Source organism: Rattus rattus, chromosome 6 (assembly GCF_011064425.1).
Source record: "Rattus rattus isolate New Zealand chromosome 6, Rrattus_CSIRO_v1, whole genome shotgun sequence".
NCBI lineage: Eukaryota > Metazoa > Chordata > Mammalia > Rodentia > Muridae > Rattus > Rattus rattus.
The window spans coordinates 58,044,419-58,066,736 of NC_046159.1; the positions used below are offsets into that span (position 1 = coordinate 58,044,419).

Consider the following 22,318-nt stretch of genomic DNA (forward strand, 5'->3'; position numbering starts at 1 on the left):
GGTGTAGCCGTTTACTTTGGTGTGTCCAAAATGCTAGTTTGGGAACAGTTTTTGAGCAACGGTACTCCCCCCGCCCCCCAGCAAGGTCTTACAGGACTGTAACAGAAGCCCCAGCATGCTCCCTGCTGCTCACCCTCTGTCCCAATCCACAGACTTGCCCTTGGATGGTAAAAAGAAATAAGGATTTTATTCCTGGAGGCCTCAAACTTGTACCTGTCTTGATTTGGGGTCTGGGTCCTTGTGTTGTGGGGATGGACTGTGCACTAAGGGTGCTTTCCAATATCCTCCGCCTCAAAAATAGGTTTCCCTGTGCAGAGCTCTGTACTCAGCACCTTAACACAGACACTTAACTCACTCACAGAGCCTCCGTGGTTCAGTTATTGACCAGGAGGGTGGTGGTAGCACACACCTTTAACCTAGCACTCAGGACACAGAGGCAGGTGAATCTCTGTGAGTTGGAGGACAGCCTGGTCTATAGAGTTGGAGGACAGCCAGGGCTACACAGAGAAGCCTGTCTCAAGCAAACAAACAAACAAACAAAAAATAGTTATTGACCAGGAGGCCAATATTTACTAGCCAGAGACAACCTCTGCCAGATCACATGCCAGGAGTGCAGAAGAGGTCTGGAAGGGACAGAAGAGCGTGCTCTGTATCAACCATGGCTGGGGCTGGGCACCAGCTTCTGCCCAAGACGTGTTCAGGAATCAATTTTCCATCTTGCAGTAGCCCTTTATGGTAAGCTCTCAGGGAGACTGTCACTCACTGCAGATCTGACAATAAGACAATGTTGCCATTGTGGAGAGCAGACAGGTACTGGGCCCTCTGTGCTAAAGCAGAGTTCTTCACGTGGTGTCTGTAGTACAGTGACAAACAGTCAATATATAGCATGTTGGGAGTAACTGACACACCTATAAATGTCTGGGGCTTCTTTCTGGTAGGGTGCCTAAGAAAGCCAAAAGTCTAGATGGTCACATCTACCACAGTCCCCAGGCTGAATGAGCCTTTTACCCACAACTCTCACAGAATCTGCAGGTGTGGCAAGGTGAACTGTCCAGGTCAAATGCCATAGCAAGTTACATGGCTGAAACAGGGGCTTTGTTGGGCCCAGTGTGTCTACCTGCAGAGCCCATTTTGGTGCTGGGAACTGGGCTGCAATGGGAGATGAAGGTTAGTCTAGGAACTAAGTGCCTGGGGTATGTGAGGACCTAGGGCCTACCCTGTAGGCTCCAGATTCACCACATTCTTGATGTCATCCTCCAGCTGAATTTAGATTGGCCCCTGGTCTACTGCAGGTGTCCCTGGGGAACACCTATGACCTAAAGAGGATCCAGTCTGAACTGAACGTGGTTACCACTGCCCAACAATGAATTAGTCAGGTCCTCAGGCTTCCGTGGGTCCAAGCCGAGGGGCCGTGCTGTTCTTTTTCAGGTTCAGAGGATAGACCACTACATGACTGTGGCAGAGAACTCTTCCATCCATGGCACAGCTACCTATAGCACAGGCTGCTGCTCCAACCCAACTCTCCACTGAGGGTCCACCCACTCAGGCTCCCATCTGTCTGTGTGAGATATGTGTAAGGACCCAGGGCCCAGGTGTCCTGGCCTTAAGTCAGATTTCACTGGACTCACAGACGGAGTAAGCCTGAAAAGCTGGGCAGTTGGTCGTAGTCTCCACATCTCAGGGTTTTAGACGTCGTTGGTTGGCTGGTGGGTGGGTGAGTTTGGTTTTGGTTTTGTTAAGACTGGTTCTCTTATCTGTAACTTAGTAGGTGCTGGACTACAAGCACAGGAAGCCACCACACTGGGTTTTTTACATTGTCCTGGATTGATCTCAGATCCTCATGCTACGTATGCAGCAAGTACTTCCTTCTGGCACTTGTCATGTACCACAAGTGTGAGGAGGAGGGAACACTGCAAAGTCTGCAGACTGTAGTATCCCAGTGTGAGTGCCACATCATCAGATTGCACAGGTGGGATTGGAAGGCCAACCCCTCCCCGCTGTTGAAAATTTCAAGGACTGATTCCCTTGGGAAGTGTAATATCACTCATTGTCAGCGCCCTGGAACCCTTGTGTGGCCCAGCGGAATCTGCAAGAGGCCATCCTGAGTCTGGCATCTGTGAAGCAGGGAAGCTCCTGTGAGAACTCAGGGAAGATTGACTGCGTGGCACTCAGGGCTCTCACCAGTGAGCTTATTGGCCTCTGACCTAGGCAAAAGGCTTCTGGCTGACCTCTTCCCAGCTTAGCAGGGGGAGTGACTTCTCTCACAGGGGTTAGGGCTTGACCTGTGTCTATCTCCAAATGGGAAAATAGGAAAGAAAACAATTTTTCTACCTGTAACCGAAAAGCAACAGCTCGTTGTGTCTCAGCTGAGCCCAGCTCGTGGCAGGAGGAGGCTCTGCTCTCACTCTCCTCGAGTAGCATTCTCTTTATCATCTTACTTCAGAAGAGGCTGTTCAGCATGCCCCTGGCTCCACTCACACCCCACATGAGCACCCACACGCTATCCACACAGTGTTGGGTGCTGTGAATTTTCATGGCAGCCCTCCTTGGTGGAGTGTAGCAGTAACCAGCCATCTGAGCTGAGGCTGGACCTGGAGACCCAGGGCTCCATGTATGCTCAGTGTGTCTAGCACCAACAACAGTGGTGGAGCATCTTCCTGAGCTTACTGTAATACGGACTGTTGTTAGGACTGGTTCTTAGAAGTTAAATTACCCAATTTTCACCACATGTTTAGAAGTTTCCTGCCAGCTTCTGTACTGAGTCATCTCATCTCACACTCCTTTCAGCCATGTAGATGGAGTGGATTTCAGCTTCCCTATCCTGTGCAAGCCATTCTCAGTAGTCAGGGCTTATTTTCATTTCTTTGGTGATGACTAAAGTCACTCTTAACTCCACCCCATCACACATACACGCACGCACACACACACACACACACGTGTGTGTGTGTGTGTGTGTGTGTGTGTGTGTGTGTGTGTGTGTGTGTACAGCAGAGACTGTAGTTCCCAATGTGGACCAAGCCAAGTGTGCAGTTCACCCTTCTGAACTTACACCTGGGCTGACTTTTCCTTATTCTAAGCATATGTAGCATGAGCACATCACCCCAATAACTCATGCGTGTTTGGGGTGCTGCTGCCCATATGGCCCTTGGTCCTCCATAGCACCTGCACCTGTGATCCTAAGACCTTGTGCTATCTATGCCTTGAACCCAGAGCCAGGTCCTGTAGTTCTGCCACTCCACACATCCTTGAGCTTTCCGAAGTTGTGGCTCAGGGCAGTGGCAGGAGGGCTCCTCAGAGCCTCAGGCTACAATCCTGACCTCTAGGTAGCCTAGGAGCCACCAGGCACCTGCTGGGCTTTACTACCTGCTCTGGCTGGACCTTGTTTCCAGGTCTGTTCTCCTCCAAGGGTGCCTAGCAGAGGAGGTCCATGTCACAGCACGGTGGTTGCTAATGGTGGGGAATCTGGTGACTCCCTGTGGAGACCTGAAAGCTTCTGGTGAGAGCATAAGACCATGCTGGGGTGAGGCCTAGAGGCCAGTTCACCCAAAGTGCTGGCTTTCCCAGACATCCTTCCAAGGGGCCCCCAGTCAACTTAGGGAGAGACAGCTGGGGCTCACCCCGATACCCAAGACGAGACAGCCCTCCTGAGCAGCGGTTCATTCCACCGGGCTCTGCCCCACAGCGAGCTGCCAACTCCTACAGGGAGGCAGGAAAATAGCTCGCTGGGAGAAAAGAGCTGAACAGGGGTGAGGGGTGAAAGTTGAGGTTTCAGAAAATCCTATAAAAATGAAAACAAACCATCCATCTTTCTCCCGGCGTCTTACCCTGACAGTGCCCTTTCTGGATCTTGCCCTGACGTCTATAGAGACAACTCTGAAATCTGACCCAGGCCCCATAAGCTGCTGCCACCCCAGTCTACGGCTGCCCTGGACAGAGACAACCTGGTACCCAGAACAGGGAGCACTTTGGGGTGTCTTCCCCCCTAAATGAATAGCCTCTTCCAGCTTTGGCCATTGAGGCATTTCAAAGCAATTGTAAAAATTATATGAACCCCATCGAAGAACTGTTACAACAATGTTTATTCCCAGCATTTGAAACAAGGACAATGATATTATAAATAATTGTAGATGATGAAGATAGGCAAGAAAAAATAACATAATTAAAAGAATTTTACAAGACGGCCCGTTCACAAAGATGGATGGAGTAACACAATACGATGAAAATATCTGCAATTAACATAAACCAGTGCAGTGGACAGAAACCAGCTGCCGGTCAGCCTTCCCGTCATCCACATGGGCAGTGCTGGGGCTTCTCAGAGTGGTCATCATGGCTCTGGGGCCCCAGGAAGAGGCAGTCTGAGGGTTCTTTCCTGGCAACAGTTGGAGGCCTAGAATCCAGAACCTGTTAAATAGAATTTGCATAGACCAAGGAAAACCCAGGATTCAGAAAGTCACAGGGCTTGCTACAGAACTTCCCTCAGGATCCCCTCCCTAGTCCAGGATGGCATTAACCCCTCAAAGTTCCCCATCGTAGCATACCACCAAGCCTTCCTGTGACTAAACTTCCTACAACTTTTTCCCTAAGGACTGTTCCCCTCCCTGCACAACCCCACCTCAGGACTGGCATGTGCCAGGTGCTTGGTTACTCTGGGTTAGTCAACTAATTGGTAGCCTCAGGCTGTTTGTGTGGTGCCTGGAGCAGAGAGAGGTGGCTATGTTTATGCAGTTAGAAAGTTAGCAGAGTACAGCCTGGCTGGACACAGATGCTTTAGGTACTAGGAGTCTGCTGCTGGAACCTCATCCTTACCTCCTGTCTGGGCAAGGACAGCCCAGAAGCAGCCGATCACTTTATGCCTCCTGTTTGTCTGTCTCCTCTTCATCACGATTTGATTTCCTAAAATAATATAATAATAATTAAACTTGTTTTCACTGAAAAGCTTATGCCAGACAGTACAGAGTTAGATGATTTTGTTGCCAACAAATCAGGGAGATGGACTTTGGATCTCTTCCACAGCCTCACCTAGATGTGGTAGTCCCTGCCTGTAATCCTAACATTTAGGGGGCAGAGCCAAGAGTTGGAGACCAGCTAGAGCTACATAGAGAAACCCTCTTTTGGAGGGTGGTTATTTGGGGGTTTTGTATAATTTTGTATTGTTTTGATGGTATAAAGCTGGAGTTCAGCCCTCACTGGAGGTGAATACCACTCTCTTCAACATCTCCCAGTTTGATGACTGGTTAGTCCACAGCTAAGCATCCCTTACCCAAATACTTAAGACCAAAAGTACTAAATTGATCGTTTTTCAGACTTTATAGTATTTAAAGATAGCACTAGCCAAGCATCCCTAGTGCAGAATTAAAAGTACCCTAAAACCTGAGACTTTCTGAGCAGCACATAGACACTCAAAGAATTCTGAGTTTGGAACCTCCTGGGTTTTACCTATGTTGTTTTTGAGTTTTATGGTTGTAGGTTGTTTCCGTTCCAAAGGTCTCTGTCCTACTGCCATTGCAACTTACCCTGTCTGAGGTTTCCAGGGCATCCCACCTCCCTACTCCACAGAGGCACATAAGCAGCTCTGGGTAGATGCTGACAGCAGAGCTGGCCCAGTATCGCAGGCGACAGAGGCCTGCGTGAACATCACCCGGTTTGCATACCTGCCATCCCCAGGTCCATTTCTTGCCAGGTCCAGATGCAGAAGGTGGTTTTCAGAGCTGCTGTACTCTCCTGATTTCTCAGACGTTTTGGATTGGGCTTCTCTGAGCAGAGCGGGCTTGGGTTTTCTGGTGGACTTGTGCTGTGGGGATGTTAAGAAGTCTTCGTTTTTAGTTAGAAATCAGGCTCTTGTGTGTGCCACCTGGTTTCCTGCTAGCTTTGACTTCCTGTCAGTAACTAAAAATCAAAAAACCTTGGCTTTGTGGGAGTTGACCCTTTGCTGAACCCTCAGGCAGTATCTTTGGGAAGGGACACACAAGCAGAGTGCTTTGGCTGCAGTTCACGGGAAGGGAGAAGTGATGGTTCTAGAGGTGAAGGATCGGGTGGCAGGAATTCTTCTAAGACAGGGAGGCCCTGGTTCAAGAAACAAGCCCAGCCCTGGAGCTGGGTGGAGTTCCTCAGACAAGCAGCTGTACGAAGGCCCCAGACAAGACCCAAGGTAGTGGGGTGGTAGGAAGCAGAGGCAGTGGGAGGAAAGAGAGTGATGCAGTGAGGGAACACAGCATGGAGAACCAGTGAGTGCTGCTGGGAACCGAGGAGGGAGGAAGTGGGCCTGAAAGCCAAGAGAGGACTCAACTCCTGTTTATGTGAAGCCACTTTCTTGGTGGCTTCAAGCAGAGCTCTTTAAAACTGGAGTCAATTCAGACACGTCCTGTTGCTCTAAACAATAAAGTCTGTGGTCTGTACCTGCCCAAAGCCCTTCAAGGTTCCAAAAGAGTCATCTGTGCTGCCTTCCGACTCAGACCTTCTGGGCAAATAGACTGAGGCGGCCTCCCTACCTAGAGCTGGGCACAGAGGCAGGTGGAGGAGGAGCACAGAGCAGAGGACTCCAGGCACTGGGCTTCTTCAGTCATGTCTTCGTGTGTCCCACCTGTGTGTGCTGTCCTCTGACAAGAGGGAGGTGAGGGAGAGGCCAGCTTCCTGACGGGGCAGTTGTGAGACATTCATAAAACTTTTATTGGACTTGCCACCCTTCCAGATAAATATTTTTCAATTTTATGAGCTCGTTTTAGGGCCTAGGCTTAATCCTGGCTTTGTAGCTGCCTTAAAAAAATTAAATATTGTTTTGGCAAAAGGAGCCCCTCCCCCATGCCGCCAAAGGCAGCTCATAAATCCCTGTGTTCAACTCTTGCCCTTGCCCTCCTCACCCGGCTTTCTTCCCTCCCACACCTTGTCCTAGAACAAGATGAGATCCAGTGCATGACCACAAAAGAAAGTCTAGAGGGTTCTGCCTTGGAGCCCACAGCAGCGCCCCTGAGTTTCCCAGTGGGGTTCACACAGGTACTGCTGCCCCGTGTGTACTGAGCCCTTAGTAAAGCCCCGTGCATTCGTCTCTCTCTGCTGTCTTGAGGACTGCCCTCTCAGGCCAGCACCCACAGGTGCTCCTAACTTAGGGCTCTGCCTCTTCCTGATGACTTGTGCTGTCAGAGACTTTCTGCTCTGTGTCTTTACTGGGCATGAGTTCGTCTCTCTTGGGAGTGTGACACTCTCTTCCCCATGCGTGGCTCCAGATCTGATCCCCTAACAGCACCCAACAGGTACAGGTGGCAAGTACTGACTGAATGGGTGGTGTGTGGTTGCTCTGATGAAAGAATGAATTGATATAGTTTAGACTTTGTTTTTATGTGACATTGTCTGAAACACTGTCATGTTAATTCACAGCCTCATCACAACCCTGTACAATAAGTGTTTTAACTATCCCATTTCTCAGGTAAGGAGATTGAGGCAGGGGCCAGCATCCCATAGGAACAGTGCTTGGATCCTGGGCCAGAGTCTGGGTCCTGGTGGTGAGCAAGGAGCCTGTGCTCTGGCTGCCATGTGGATGCCTAACTCTGAGGGACAATGGCCCGCTGAAGAACTTGGCTTGGGTTCAGAGGTGATTTGGACATTCGCAGTCAACGAGAATGGAGTGACCTCAGGTGGGAGGGAGTGAAGAGAGATGGTTAACAATAGGAGGGCAGTTAGACTCCACCACAGTGCCTACGATGTGAGTCCTTTAGGTCTCATGGCAGTCTGTGACACACGCATGGCTCCCTCCTCGCCTGTCCCCTGGCACTCACATTGCATACGCAAGGCATGGATGCAGCTGAGGACAGGGAGGGTTCACGTCCCAGGATAAAGAGCATCTCATCTGCTGCTTCCTGACCATCTACTGGTCCAGGTGCCCTGAAGTTTTCCTGTGCATCTTCCTATGCCCACCAAAGAGCAGGCATCGCCCCATATCACGGAAAAGATACCTGTGGGTCAGTGGCATGAGGTGCTGGCCAAGGCATCTGCTTGGCTGGGAAGAAGAGTGCATCCAGTCTAGCTACTGTGTCCCTCCTGCCCTACAGCCCACAGACAGAAGAGGTACAAGGCATGAGCCTGCTGCTCCTGTTTCTGTCCCTGCCTCATCCTGCTCCTGCTCTAAGGCCCTAGACGGCCACCCAGGGTAGAACTGAAGTCAGGATACCTATAGACTCCAGAAGTACCATCACTCAACTGTCTCAAGGGAGGCTGTCCTTATGACAATACCTGTAGCTCTATAGAAAACTGAGATGGGCACCAGGCAGGCAGAGAGCACAGGAAGGTTGCTTTTCTGAGGCCATCATAGAAAGCAGGGACCAGATGTTGCCCCAGGAATGTAGACTCACTATTTATAAAGCGCATGTCCCCAGGGGCCAACGTTAGCCTGTGACAGCCAAATCTGCCTGTATTCATAGGGTACAGGGCACCCAGCCATGTAGGACAGCTCCACAAGCACAGGCATAGCAAGTCTGGCCCACACTGGTTTCTTGTACACAGTCACTTTGGGAACTTCCGAGCCTCATTCTCACCTCCCAGGCGGCTTGGACAAGATAGACCTCCCACAGCCAGCCATGGCCCTTGAGGTCACACAGACTCCTGTTGCTTACCCACAAGGGCAGAGGAGGCTGAGTCTGTGGCATTGCAGGCAGAGTAATACCAGATAGGCCGGAGTGGACTGATGTTATGGAGGAGCAGACACGGATGTCCCCAATAGGCTGCTTGTACTGCTTGTGGCATCTCAGACCTCTCATAGCAAGCACTCAGACCCACAGCGTCACAGTCACCATTTATGTCACTGGGTGTGCCGTTTTTGACAAAGGGCCAGGTTTCCACACACAGTAACATACAGTGCTCTGGGAAGTGAGTTGATCTGAAGAAGGTTTTCTTGAAGAATAGAGGGAGCTGCAGAGGACATTGCAAAACAATGATGCCACAAAGTAGATGTGTGAGCTAGGAGTGATGGTGACGAGGGATCCTAGCTTGTCTCCAGTTGAAGAAGGGTGCAACAAGCCAGCCACACCTTGCCAGCAATCCTTGCAAACATAATTCAGAGTCTCGAGAAGCAGGGTTCTCTGGTCACAATTGGCATGTTCCCTCCTGACCCTTGGACACCAGAGCCCACTTCTTCCTTGAATATGTGGGCAACTGTATTGGAACCCTGGCATCAAGCACAGTGCATGCAGGGACAGGTTACCCCGCAGCCAGCTTGTGTAAGCTATGCTTACCACTGCCCATACAGACTGCCTTGTAGTGTGTCACAGAGCAATAAGGTATAGGCCTTCAAAGGAGCTCTTCTGGGCCCCCTGCTTTCCCACCAGTGCTGGAGCTGACTGGGGGAGCTATAGAAGTCATAAGAAGTGCAGGCCATAGGCCTATGTGGTTTGGTTCTCCAAGAACAAAGGCTTACAGCCCTATCAGCTCACCTTTCTCTCACTGTAGACAGTTTATGTTAGTGACATCCCCTGTTCTGTCTCTTCTCATGGTCTGGTTTCCACTTTAAAAGAAAAGCAGAGTGAGTAAAAACTGTAGTATAGGTTAAAAGATTGCTGCAGCTCTCCCCACTGAGGGCCCTGACAGGCTTTGCTGAGGCAAGTTCTGGTTTCTCCTCAGTTTACTGTGCTGTTATTGGCAGAGGCTGGGGGACAGCTACAGATAGTCTGTCGTTTAGGCCTAGCACTGGCCACAAGACAAGCTACAGCCTGCCATGGAGCCTTCTCTTGAGTTACAGATGGCACTGGAGAAGGAGCTTGCCTGAGGATACCTGCCTTGAGCACCAGGGACCAGCTGACTCTAACACTACACTGTGGACAGCCTTGCATCTTGGTCATAGATATAAGATGGGCCACATAGAGGAAGGAGGTTTTGGTTTTCATTGGACACAGTTACTTTGTGGATGTACCCTGACTAAATGGGGGTGTTGCGTTAATCCTCAGAACTCATCTCCTACTGTCTTCATGATGTGGTCAGGAGGGTGCCTGTGTTCTGCTTCTTGCAAGAGCAGGAAGCAGTCTTCTAGTGCAGGGCTGGGGCTGACACAGCCAAGCCAAGTTGCTCTTCGGAACCCACAGAGAGGGAGTCAGTACTCTGTACTAGCGGAGCCATGGGACATAAAAAGTCCCAGTCATAGACCTGAGCCATGAGGACACAAATATATATTTGTTGGGAGCAGGCTGTGCAGGTGCTGGGCAGTATCCTTAGTTATAGCATCTAGTAGGCTGCAATGACCCCCTCACAGGGCTGTCATTGTCACAGAGGAGAGAGAAATTTGTGTTGTTTCTGTGTGCCATGCCTCTACCCCATGTCCCTCAGTATCTCAGCCCTCATGTCCAGATCACAGAGATCATGCAACCACACTGGTAAGTCACTGTGGTACTCCTTGTAGTGAGTACTAGCAAGGATCTGGTTACCTGGGTTTAGATCTCAAAGCCAAGAAAACTGGTGTGAAAGGTCACAGGCTCCAAATGCCCCTTTCTTTGTGTATACCCTAGCATGTGGTAGCATGTGACCTCCAAAAAGTGTAGCCAGCCTTTCCTCCTAGCTATAATCCATATAGTGAAGGCAGTGCTCTTTGGGATTTAGTGAATCCTTGAGTGAAGGGGGCCACATTGCCCACAGCAGACCTAGAAGAGTCACTCTGGGCCAGATGACATCTGTGTGGGGAGGCAGAGGCAGTGTAAGGAGCCCTTACCTGAGGAGCCTGTGTCTATGGCTCTACTTTATAACCACTATGTACTGGGAAATGGAGGGACTCAAGCCTGACCACTACAACGAGGGCTTCAGCAGAGGTGGCACATTTTGTCAGCAGAGGAAGCCATGGCCCATGCAGGAGCTACGCTCTTACCCCACCTCCTTACTGTGTGATGGCAGGCAAGTGTCCAGGCCACAATGTTCTCTCTAACCTTACCCCAGTATACCAGTCACCATCCTTGGGTCCCCACAAGGTGTCAGAGGAAAATGGAGGTAAGGGCTGCCCCTGGCTTGCTCTCTCTGTATACTGCATGATAGGGAATGTAGTTGAAGCAGGAAGTGATAGACCCACTTCCTTCCACAGTATACTGGCTCCTGTCCCTGATTCCTCTGGTCCCTCACCAGCCCTAACCATGCAGCACCTGTAGGGAAGGCTTCTGAGTAAAAAGAAGAGGCATTGGTCGCAGTTGGACCTTGACAGCACAGCACTCTGTCCCTAAGGCTCAGAGCTGGTCCCAGAGATGACCCCATGACCCTTTAAAGACAGCCTCCTCATAACACTGGCCAGGCTTCCAAGGTCCAGGCTGGGATCCAGAGCTTGACAATGGCTGTTCTTCTGGTGCTGTGCTAGACTGGAACTCTTGTACTTAAGATGCACAGAGCTCACCACCAGGACTCAGGTCCCCAGTGAGGAGCCCAGTCATCTGTGGCCCTTAAGCTCCCAAGAGCTTCCAAAGAGACACATTGTAGGAGGTTTTCCAAATCAGAGGCCTGCCCAAGGGCCTCCCATGTGTGAACAACCCCACTAGCTATGATGAACCACAACCGGGAGCCACAGGGACAAGTCTCAGCCTGGGCCAGAGCACAGTGTGGCATTTTGGAAAATGTTACATATCAGTACACAAGAGCCACTTAGACCATCAGGCACTGTGCTGCATGGTGCTGTAAGAGGTCCAGGCAGGCAGCAGTCAATAGTGACCCTAGAGATAGCTGCTATGAAAGAGGGAGGGTTGGAACAAAGGGGCCAGTCTGGGGAGAAGAACCAAGATATGGTCACTGAGAAGTACTGCCCTCCAGACCTGCTTTGGGAACAAGGACCCATGTGCTCTCATTGAGGAGACCTAGCTGAAGTGGAAGCTTATGGGCTCTTTGGAGAGTCGGTTGTGTTGGAAGGTGTTTTGCTGGGGCAAACACATGAAGGAGTGTTTTCCTGAAGTGGACACAGATGAAAGACTAAAGCAGACTCGTGAAGGAACATTTCACTGAAGCAGACACAGGAGAGAGGATGTTCTGCTAAAGCAAGCATGTGGAAGGACACGTGATGAAGGAGTCCTTCTAACAGTATGCATGTATCGGTCAGATTTACATTGTGTAGTTAAGGTCCATCTGTCGGGACTCTGTGGACTTGGGCCAATTGGATGCACACGCTGAGACAAGACTGGTGCTGAGGCAAGGCACGTGGAGGATTCATGATGTTTAGAGGGTAGAAATAGGACTCCATGGAGTAACAAAGACAGAGCTTGGCTTGCTGGTACAGCTAGCTGTGCAATGCTTATGGGTCTCAAGTCTTTTTTGATCTTCACATCCCTAAGAGAAGCACAGCTAAGAACTCCTGGTGTCCCTCTGGGTCCCTCCTGCTGACTCGAGCCAAGGTTGAGGCCTGGCTGTCTTATCACTACTGTTGCTAACCTGACTCTACCGAACAGGACCGCTGGTGTATCCACGAAGTGTTGACAAATGGATTGAGCTGCCACTGCTGACCTAGAAACTGAACTGCCGATTTCCAACAATACAGGCAGGAGTTGCTCCAAAGAATCTTTCTAAACAGATCCACTTTCCCCATATCTTTTCTTTTCCAATTCTGGTGGGCTACAAGGGAGGTTAAAGCATTTAAGAACCATCATTAAAAATAAGATTGAAAAAAACTAAAGGTACACTTAGCCTTGGCAGACATCCAGGAGAGCAGGCTGGAGTGCCAGTGTCCCAATGAGCACGCCACTTTCAGCTACAGGCCAGGTCTGAGATAGTCTCTAGAGGCTACCCAGAGAACAGTATAGCCAGCCATCTCACTCAGAGCATCAGCTGTGCACTTAGACACCCTGGGTTGCAGGCAAGTGATGATGAGGGATAAGCTGTCAGAGTCTGCAGCTCAGGAACATGGGTAGGGACCATGCTGCCATGCCACTCCTGCCCCTCGAAGGCCTGCCAGCCACAGAGGACAGTGGTATGTCGGTCACCTGTGCTTGCTGCTCCCTCTGCTCTGGCAGCAGAGCTGATACAGTAATCAGGATGCCACACATGGGCCCTGGAAAATGACTGCTCCTGAGCCTTTGTTCAGCCTCATTATTCTCTAGGGCTTTTCCCCCCAAGTCATAAAAATGACGTTTTTAATATGTGGGTTTTTTTTTTTAAGAAAAAGCAATATGAAGGTAATATGAAGATGACTTTTATTGTCAATAGCTCTACCCTTTAAACAGTTATCTTAGTTTCTGCTCTAGGTATTTTAATTGAAGATTAACTTATGTTAAAGAGTGTACATGTGGACGGTGGGAGCATTAAAATTCTGCCCCCTGAGTGGTGGGGGAAAATACTTCTTGGGAAGCCACCAGGACCCTGCCCCCAACCCCTCTGGCTTCAGGGCTGCCTTTCTTTAATCTTTCCCATTTACCAGGAAAACATAGTTCCTCAGTCCCTGTAGATTGGAACAGACCACACCACAGCCAGCACTGCCCCCGAGCACAAGGGAGGGAGGGTGGGTCGAAAGAGGTGTGCAGAATGGTTGAAGGCATTAATCTAAATGAAGTCCTCACTGTGGCCCTGGGCACGTTACTCAGTGCCTCTGTCCCTCAGTTACCTGGCATGCGAGAGGTCTAGAAGTGGCTGCAGTTAAGGTATGACTGTCTAGAACATAGTCACCATGCAATGAGTATTTTCTCTGACTGGCCCAGAGATCTGTTGCTAGTGGGACACTAGCCAAGCTTTCTGTAGGCAGTCAGATGGCCTTCCTTCAAGGTCCCTTAGATAGCACTTAGCTAATTTCAAGACCATTTTCCCCACATGGGGGCATCCAGTAGCCCTCAGATCCAGCCAACCAACACTTCCCCATGGTGACCCAGAGTGTAGAGGCCTAATTCCCAGAAGTCTCTGAAGAGATGTCCTGGAGCCTGGGCCTCCATGGTGAAGCAGTGAAAGGACCTGGCATGCAGCGCCAGGCTGCAGTGGGTACTTCATAAGCACAGCCCTGGATATAAGTCCTGCTCCTTGACCATGGTTATGAGCCCTTATCTGTCTGAGTAGTGACTCACCTATGGGACACCTGTATGGACTGGCTAGGTGAGAGGCCATGTGAGGTGCTGGCGATAGCAGTGTCAGAAGTGACCTGAGATTGGCATCCCTTGGACCCACTGAACAGGAGGGAGAGAAGGCATTCAGCCACCAACACACTTACTTGCAACCCTACCCTGCAGAGGTGACTCAGCTCTCTCCCTTTTGAATTCTCACTACCCATCCACCCCACTTAGCTTTGTTATGGTACTATCCCCGCTCCTGACACACCTCAACTCTGTCCTTATGCTATCCCCACTGACCTCTCACCCCATCCACCCAGCACCATGGCCTACCGCCTAAAAGGTATGGATATCTACCTGGCAAGTCTGGTTGAGCCTGAAGGGCGGGAACAGATAGATCAGGACTCCTTCCTTATCCTCACCCCAAAGGGCTCCAAGTCTGGGTGAATGTGGCCAGCAGAGTTGGAAGAGTTCTAGTTTTCCAGGACTCCCCTCCGTTGCCTGCTTGCTGCAATCAGAAGATGCATTCGCTGCCCCCAGCCTATGTGGGCTAAGCAGCTGTCTGGAACAGAACCATGCTCAGGAACCCTTCTGCTGGTTGCAGGCAAGCTGAAAGGGCCAACATGGCCCATGCTGGAGTCTCTAAGGAAGGGTAGGTGCAGGAGGAAGACTACCAGGGTACAACACACCTCTTACTGAAAGTCTAGGTAAAAGGCACTAAATCCACTGAGGAAGTCCACCAGAGACTGGAGCTGAGGCAGCTGAAGCATGAGAAAGGACTATAGGAGGCAGGCAACTGGGGTGCCTAGGGACTGTAGACCATCTGAGCACATGTAGGGATCTAGAGATTGCTTTGGGAGAGGCTGAACTGGGAGAGGTGGTCAAGATTTGTTCTAAAAGGATTTTGGACAGCACAAAGGTGAGTAAGCAGAGAGAGGCTTGCAACAGTGGCTGGGAAGTTCACACATGGACTGTGCCATGGCCCGGTCAATAGGACCTGCACTGGAGAGGCCCTGGGATCTTTAAGGAGCATACGTTAACCCTCAGTGTGCACAGGGGCTTGGAGTAGGATTGCCAGAAAGTCCAAGGTTCCATGTTGCACATAAAATGACACTTTGTCAGTGGGGAACCTGGACCTGGGGATTTCTTAGTGCCAACACATGCTTCAAGGAGCTGAATTTACCTCATGGGGTGGCAACCTCACAGGACTGAGTAGTAAGAAGCTGGCCTCAGGTGATTGACAGCTCACCTATGGCTGACAGCGAATATCTCCCCTAGGCTACCCTCCCTCCCATCCCCCAATGGCAAAGCGTCTCTCTAAGTCTCAAGACCAAGTCATTTTCTGTCTGGATCAGAGTAATTTTGGTTTTCTTTTTTAAAAAGCTAACACATCCTGCTCCATTTTTCCTCCCCACACACCCCAATCTCCAAAGCCCGGCTGCATTGTGACTTCAGTTAACTTGGTGCGGGAATATCTCTGCAAAGGGTCCTTTTTTTGTTTTTGAAGAATTCATTGTTGTTGCTAAGAAGCTTAATATAAATTAAAGAAGGAATTAGGCAATATTAAGACATCAAAATGGGCATGCAGGGCCCATTGCCTCTGTTTCCTCCCAATCAAAGAACTATGTGAGCCATCAAGTGTGCTCCAGAGCCTCAGCAGGGACTTGTTCTGTGGCTACACAGGCCTGTCTGCCACCCCGCCTCTAATTCCTTTTGTTACCGGGACAGCAGAATACAGTTCTGCTTCTTTCTTTAAAAAAATTAATCACCTTATCTCTTTAAAGCAAATTGCATCTTTGTTTACATACATGACAGTTGCAGAGAAGGAAAGAGGGAAAGCAGGGAGCTGGTACCCACAGCTGGAGGGGATAGGCCTGTGTGGCAGGAAGCCCAGGGCCTCACCTACCAACACAGGGCTGGAGGACCCAGTCACTCCCCACACAAGTTCAGAGGGAACCCAGGAGGGGCTTTTCTCCCCAGATCTTCAAGATCTGTCCTTCTGGCCTGTCCCCAGCTAGGTGAGGAGCCGATGACAAGCCAGCTGTGACAGACAGGAGTATCACACTCAGACCCCAGCTTCATCACACAGCTGGATGGAGGAAATACACCTTGGCTCACCTCACCTGGATCCCTGCAAATCCTGTGCAACCAAAGCCTCCTGTGTATGAGGTGGGACTGCCAGACCTGCATTAAGGTCTCTTCCACCTTACCAACTCACTCATTTTTGTCCTGCCTGCTCGAGTCTCATAGCCAGCACCCTGACTTCACCCAAGGTAGTTTCTACCTTTGCCAGCAGCAGCAGCAGCAGCAGGCCCCTGTGCAGAAGCAAGTCACTTCTACTCAAGAGTTCAGTTGCACATGGCCCCATGTCTTGTCCCGCTGCAAACCTGTTGAATGTGGACCCTGTGGCCATTCCAGCTGCCGCCCAGCAGTCCTTACCAGAATGCTACCCCAGGGAAACCCCTGAGCCCATTCCCCCTCTGCCCTGTTTCTACAGCCCCTGAGGGGGCTACTGACCCTAAGATGCTTATAAGGGATCTGTTCTTACTGGGGGTTGCCAGCTGCCTTCCAGTGTGAAGGCCCCTCTTCTAGTCTGGTCCCTGACATGAAAGCGACGCCAGCAATTGGAGGCAATTTGCTGGCCTTTGATGGCCACTGCCGGGCGGCACCGCGCTGGGCTTGAAAAACTTCACTTCCCACATTCTTCCCTGATTGCCCAGCAGAGCCAAGATCCAGCAGCCTGCAGCCCATTGTGCCTTTGTGTGGGGCTGGAGCACAGTGAGAAAGGCCAGCCAGGCCCTGGGAGAGGTCTCCATGGGAAGCCATGAGCAGTGGTGTCACACGGGGTCACTGCCACCCTCAGTGGTGACTGGACTCAGAGGAAAGTAGAGCAGGCTCCAGGACTGTTCTAGGACATGATGGCTAAGGAGAGTGGGCCTCCTGCACAGAGGACATCATAGCCTACCTCAGCCCAACACCACCCTGCCAGCGAGAGGACCAGTCCAGCCTGATGTCTGAGCCAGACTGTTCTCTGGACCACTTGAGGGCCGACATGTTTTCCCTAGGCCTCACCACTGCCCTGTTCATCTGGGTGGAATGCATGCAGGTGTTTGTGGCATGGAGGGGTTAACATGTAAACGTATGTTATAGAGATGAGTGCAGATAGGTATGAGTGTGGTATGTATATGGGTAAGTGTATGTGTGGGATGTGTGCCGGTATATACAGGGCCATAGGACACAAGTGTATGTAGCACAGGTGAGTCATGATACCTGCATATGCTGTGTGATGTGTATATGGGTAAGTGGGTGCATGGAGAATGGCCTATGGAAGGACATGTAGAGATGCCACATACAGCATTCACATTCCCCAGAAAACCTAGAGGGCTCTGTGCCCAGCAAGAACACCACCATTCACCGGCCTCTGAGGTACGCACTACAGAACCACAGTGAAATAAGTGCTTAGTGGAACTCCTAGGAGTCTGGGGCAGTTGGACGACATGCTCCAAGGAGCAGTGGCAAAGACTGAATTTAGTAGGTGGGAAGGAACACAGCTCACAGACCCTTGCTTGGTTCCCTGTGCCTTGGTTTGGTGCTCAGAGACAGGAGCATCAGAGAGTGAAGAGGCAGAGGAGGCAGACATGGGCCCTGAGTGAGGACACATCCTGCCAGTGTAACCAGGTCCCAGGTTCCCATAGGCCTTAGAGGATGTTCTGTGGTGGCAAGGGAATAGAGCTGCAGGAATGGCCAGTGGGAGCTGAGGAGCTGAGGAGCTGGGAGACCCAGTCCCTGAGCCTGCCCCTTGAAGTCTCTGCTCTAGCTGAAGCAGCCGAGTCGGACACTTTGACCTTCGTGCCCATAATGGAGTCCTATTCATGCTCAGCTGCTGGCCTCCAAGTGCCAGCCTGTTTCTTGATCATTCCTTCCCTGCTTGCCTGTGTGCTAGATCATACTGTGGCACATGGTCTCTTGTCTGGGCTCAGGAGTGGGTACACTGTAGGGCCTGTGGTAGGCAGACCTCTGTGCCTAACCCAGGGTTCCTCGGAGCCCTTAGGCAGGAAAGTAGAAGAAAGGCACTACATGTCATCTCTTGTGAACCCTGCTGGCTGGGCACATAGCCTTCTGGTCTTTTCTCTGCAGCTTGGAGCTGGTAGGGTTCTTCTGAAAGTTCTGCCTGCTGCATTAAGTTTAGAATACATCTTTTGTATATAGGACAAAGGTCAACTTTGAGTGTCTTCCTCTATTACTGAGCCTAATTTTTTTTTTTTTTTTTAGCTACTCTCACTGAACCTGGAGTTCACAAAACTCAGCTAGACTGGTTGGCCAGCAGGCCCCAGGAATCTCCTGTCTTTGCCTCCTAGACAGTAAGATTATAGGTGCACACCACTTTACCCAGCTTCTTACCTGGCTGCTGGAGATCTGAACTCAGGTCCTCGGGCTTGTAAGTTTATTACTGAATAAGCCATCTCTAGCTCCGTGCCCCTAGCACGAGTCTGTTTTTAAATGTTCATTGATCAGACTCAGTCCTTCTGAACATCACTTTACTACAGCAAGGGGATTTGTCTCATTGTCCCTCTGTCTTGGGTGCCCTCTAACTGATGCTAGATGTGTGGTTCTCTGGTGCTCAAACAGAGGGGATCAGACAATCTTAGTCACCAGGTCTGCTCCCATTGGGTGAGCCTGAAGCTCTTCGGTATCTCTTTTCCTCCAGCCCTGACCAGCTGCTAGGTCTGCTCAGCTCCTCGTGGAGGCACCTCTGCACATGGGCCTACATGGCACATGCTTGTCTGGTCTGCATCCCTGGGAGTTGACTTCTTGGTTGACATTGACTTTCAGGAACTATCTCACAAGCTGTTCCTAAATGCATGCTCTCAGGATTCTTGGACTAGGAATTTGCCTTCAGTCCTGTAGAATCCCAGTAGCATTGACAGGTGGGATCCAGAGTCCTCGGTGCAGATCTCATGGATGCAGACAGAAAACTCACAGGAGAGGGACTGGTCACAGGAAGATAGCAGATACTGACCATGAGGTAACAGTCTACCATAGGAAAGACGTGGTGCAGGTGAGGGCCAGAGAGGCTGGGTACAGTGGACAGGTAGCTAGTAGGCCTGAGAGGTAACACATGAACAGGGACTAGAAGATAGTAAAATAGATGCTCTCAGAGCTCTAGGGATTACATCATCCTAGCTGAGGGGCTGACAAAGCCAGACGCAGGACAGGGAAGCTGGTGTTTGGTGGGAATCACTGTGTTTGCCAATGCACATAGGTAAAGCCAGTAGAATGGGGTAGCAAGGTGGGAAACTGTCCTGCCTGAGGGCCCCTGGTCTAAAGATGCAGATACCCTACGCTGCTGCTGACTCCCCGGCCCAGTCAGCACCTTTCTCCTACAGAACCAAGCATATACTTCATGGACTTGGCCATATCACAGATTCCTTCTGCCTATACAGCCTGCCAGTAATCTCTGTGGTGATCCTGTCATCTGGCCATGAGTCCAGCAGTCTTTTTCAGAGAGCCCTGCATTAGGCACATCAAAGCTGCTACTACCACCCTCCCAGGGACACAAGATCATTTCCTTAAGGATCTTGCTATCTAGGGCTATCTGCTTCCAAGCCTGTTGGCCGTAAGTCCTTCTGAATCTAGAATGTCCAGGGGACCTGGCTTGGACTGCGTGCCCACTCCCAGTTGTCCACTGACCCTGCAGTGCCAGGTATCTTTAAAAGGAGAGCCCTGGGGAGCTGAGATGCCTTTGCAGCCTGAGCTGAGTCAGGCTCCTGTGGTAGGCACAGCTCCAATCCCTCAGCATGTATCACCTGGCAAAGGAAGAGGGACACTAAAGACTGTGATGTATCTGCCACATTGCCCCGTGAGCTGTTGGCATAGGTTTTTTGGTAGACCCTTAATGTTGTTCCCAGATCTCTATGACGCCAAGGTGACGAAGCTGCTGAATGGCCACAGTATTGCCAATGCCAGACTTACTCTTGCATCCCTGCCTGCTCTGAGCTGATGTGGTATGCACTGTGTGTAACCAGAGCCATTGCAGATGAGATGGGCTGCTGATTGGGCCACACCTGTCTCCCTAGCATGGCATAGACGCTCTGGAGCCCTGCACCTCTTCAGCGATCAGACCTCCTGGCACCAGAGAGAGACAGGCCCTTACCATTTGTCAGGGTCTGGTGCCAGCAGGAGGAAGGCCCAGCTCTGATTCAGGGACTCAGATACCTGCAGGCCTGGCACCAGCCCAGGTCCCTATTCTCACTCCAGCCCTAGGCACCATCTGAGAGGAGGAAAAGCCACAAATGTGGGGTCAAAGATCAGACTGCTGCGGGAGAACACATATGCCTGTGATCACAGCACTCAGAAGGCAAAGCAAGACTATCTCTGAGTTTGAGGCCAGTCTGATATACATAGTGAGTTCCAGGACAGCCAGAGCTATACAGAGAAACCCTGTCTTAAAAAAAAAAAAAAAGGCCCTGTCAGAGGCCCACATGCAGGTGAATTAGAAGATGTCAGGAGATTCCTCTAGGTGCTGGTAGGTTCTAGCAGGTGCAGCCTGAGCCTCTGCCCAGCATCTCATTTACTAACCTAAGACAGTGGAATATCTCAACACAGGACTAAATAGGGTGCTGGACTCAGTAACCACTGCATAGAGTCTGCAGCTGTCAGACACTGTCAGGATGCAGCTTAACTTAAAAACAGCTAAGCTGCTATGCACAGCCCCTCACCGAGAGGTCAGGAGACATCTTCCACTGTAGAAGTAGAAAAAGAAAAGGGAGTTGTGGGTGAAGAAACATTGTGTTGAGCTCTTGAGAATGGCTAGGAGCCCAGCCTTATTCTGGGTGGTGAGGATGGAGGAACCAGCTAGAGACAGGTGATAGACAGTGTCTCCTAGAGCCTGGGTGGGATCCCCACGAGAGCTTCAACCCAGGAGAGCTGATTAAACCTCCCCGTTCCCCTGATCACCTCTAGTCTGCTGCGGCTCCCCTCCTGAACACACCTGGAGGCAGAAGACGCTAGAGCCTGCTACAGGGTCAGACTCCCAATATAGTGGTAAGAGGGTATCTCCGTGGTGGCCAGGAACTTTAAGTGACATGTCTGGCGGTAGAACGGTTCCCAGAGAGCGTTTGGACCTTAGGGACTAGATGAGCAGCCAGAAGATCAGAGACGTATGCCCCAGAAGTGACTGGCTGGTAGTGATGCTGAGTTGGGGGAGGGCATGGAGCTAGAAGACAAGAACAGATTTGCCTACAGTCAGTGACACTTTTTTTTTTTTTTTTTCGGAGCTGGGGACCGAACCCAGGGCCTTGCGCTTCCTAGGCAAGCGCTCTACCACTGAGCCAAATCCCCAACCCCGTCAGTGACACTTTTATCCCTTGCAGGTGGCCTCAGCCCTGAGTCTAAGAAGATCCTGACACCTACACTCAAGAAGCGGAGCCGAGCTGGCCGTGGGGAAACCACCAAGCAAGAAGAGAGCACTGAGCGGCCAGAACCCATACAGCCTGTGACACTCAGCCTGTCTTTCAAGCGCTATGTCTTTGACACCCAGAAGCGCATGGTACAGACTCCCTGAATGAACCGTCCTGTCCAGCTACAAGCCGTACCACAGTGCCAGATGCCCCCAGACGTGCCTCTACCTCCTCAGTCCTATAGGCAGTCAGCCCCATTCAACTGCCATCCGCACTGTTACTGAGCCCCATTGAGAAAATGTGGGGGAAGTGAAGAACAGTGCCAGGAGGGCCTGCCACTCCATCCCTGCACCCACCCAGGATAGCAACTAGGCCCACTAGAAAAGCGTCCTAGCGGAGACATCGGTCTTCCCCAGTTAGGGTGTGTGCAGCCACTCAGCCCTGCCCCAAGTAGCTGGCACCCTCCACCTAGAAATAAACATCCCATATGTGGCCTAGTGTACCCGTAGTCTGCCTGTCTTCCAGGGGAACACCAGACATTGCAGGGTATTGTGTGCATTGGGTTTAAGACTCAAGCTGCTAGGGTCAACCAAGTGGCTCCTGGGATGTCGTGGATGGACCTTGAAGAATGGAGGCTCTCTGAGCTGCTGCGTTTACTGGGATCCTCTGGTCAGGGGTTAGTACCCTGGGGCTCCATTCTTACACTAGAGATCAATAGGCCCTGGCCTCCAGTTTTGGAACCATGGACTCCCAAGGGTGCTAGACCAGGGGTGGAATACCTGGACTCTCTTCATGCTCTTCTTCAGCCCCAGCACCCTCAGGCTTAGTATGGGGACTGAGACAGGGGCAAGAGGGTAGGACTGACCAATGAGGGAAATCAGAACTTTTCCAGACACCTGTAAGGGGAGCAGATGTCCCACTGTTTCCCAGTTTGGCCTCCAGACAGAC

General features: G+C 51.0%; 1 protein-coding gene across 1 annotated transcript in view; it reads left to right on the forward strand.

The window, feature by feature from the left end:
* Window positions 1-21,872, forward strand: part of Eefsec (eukaryotic elongation factor, selenocysteine-tRNA specific) — a 192,777-nt gene extending 170,905 nt beyond the window's left edge. The window contains exon 7 of the mRNA XM_032906135.1: window positions 21,344-21,872. Coding sequence (XP_032762026.1) covers window positions 21,344-21,534 — 191 coding nt within the window. The 3' untranslated portion in view covers window positions 21,535-21,872. The remainder of the gene's footprint in view (window positions 1-21,343) is intronic.
* Window positions 21,873-22,318: the final 446 nt, after the last annotated feature.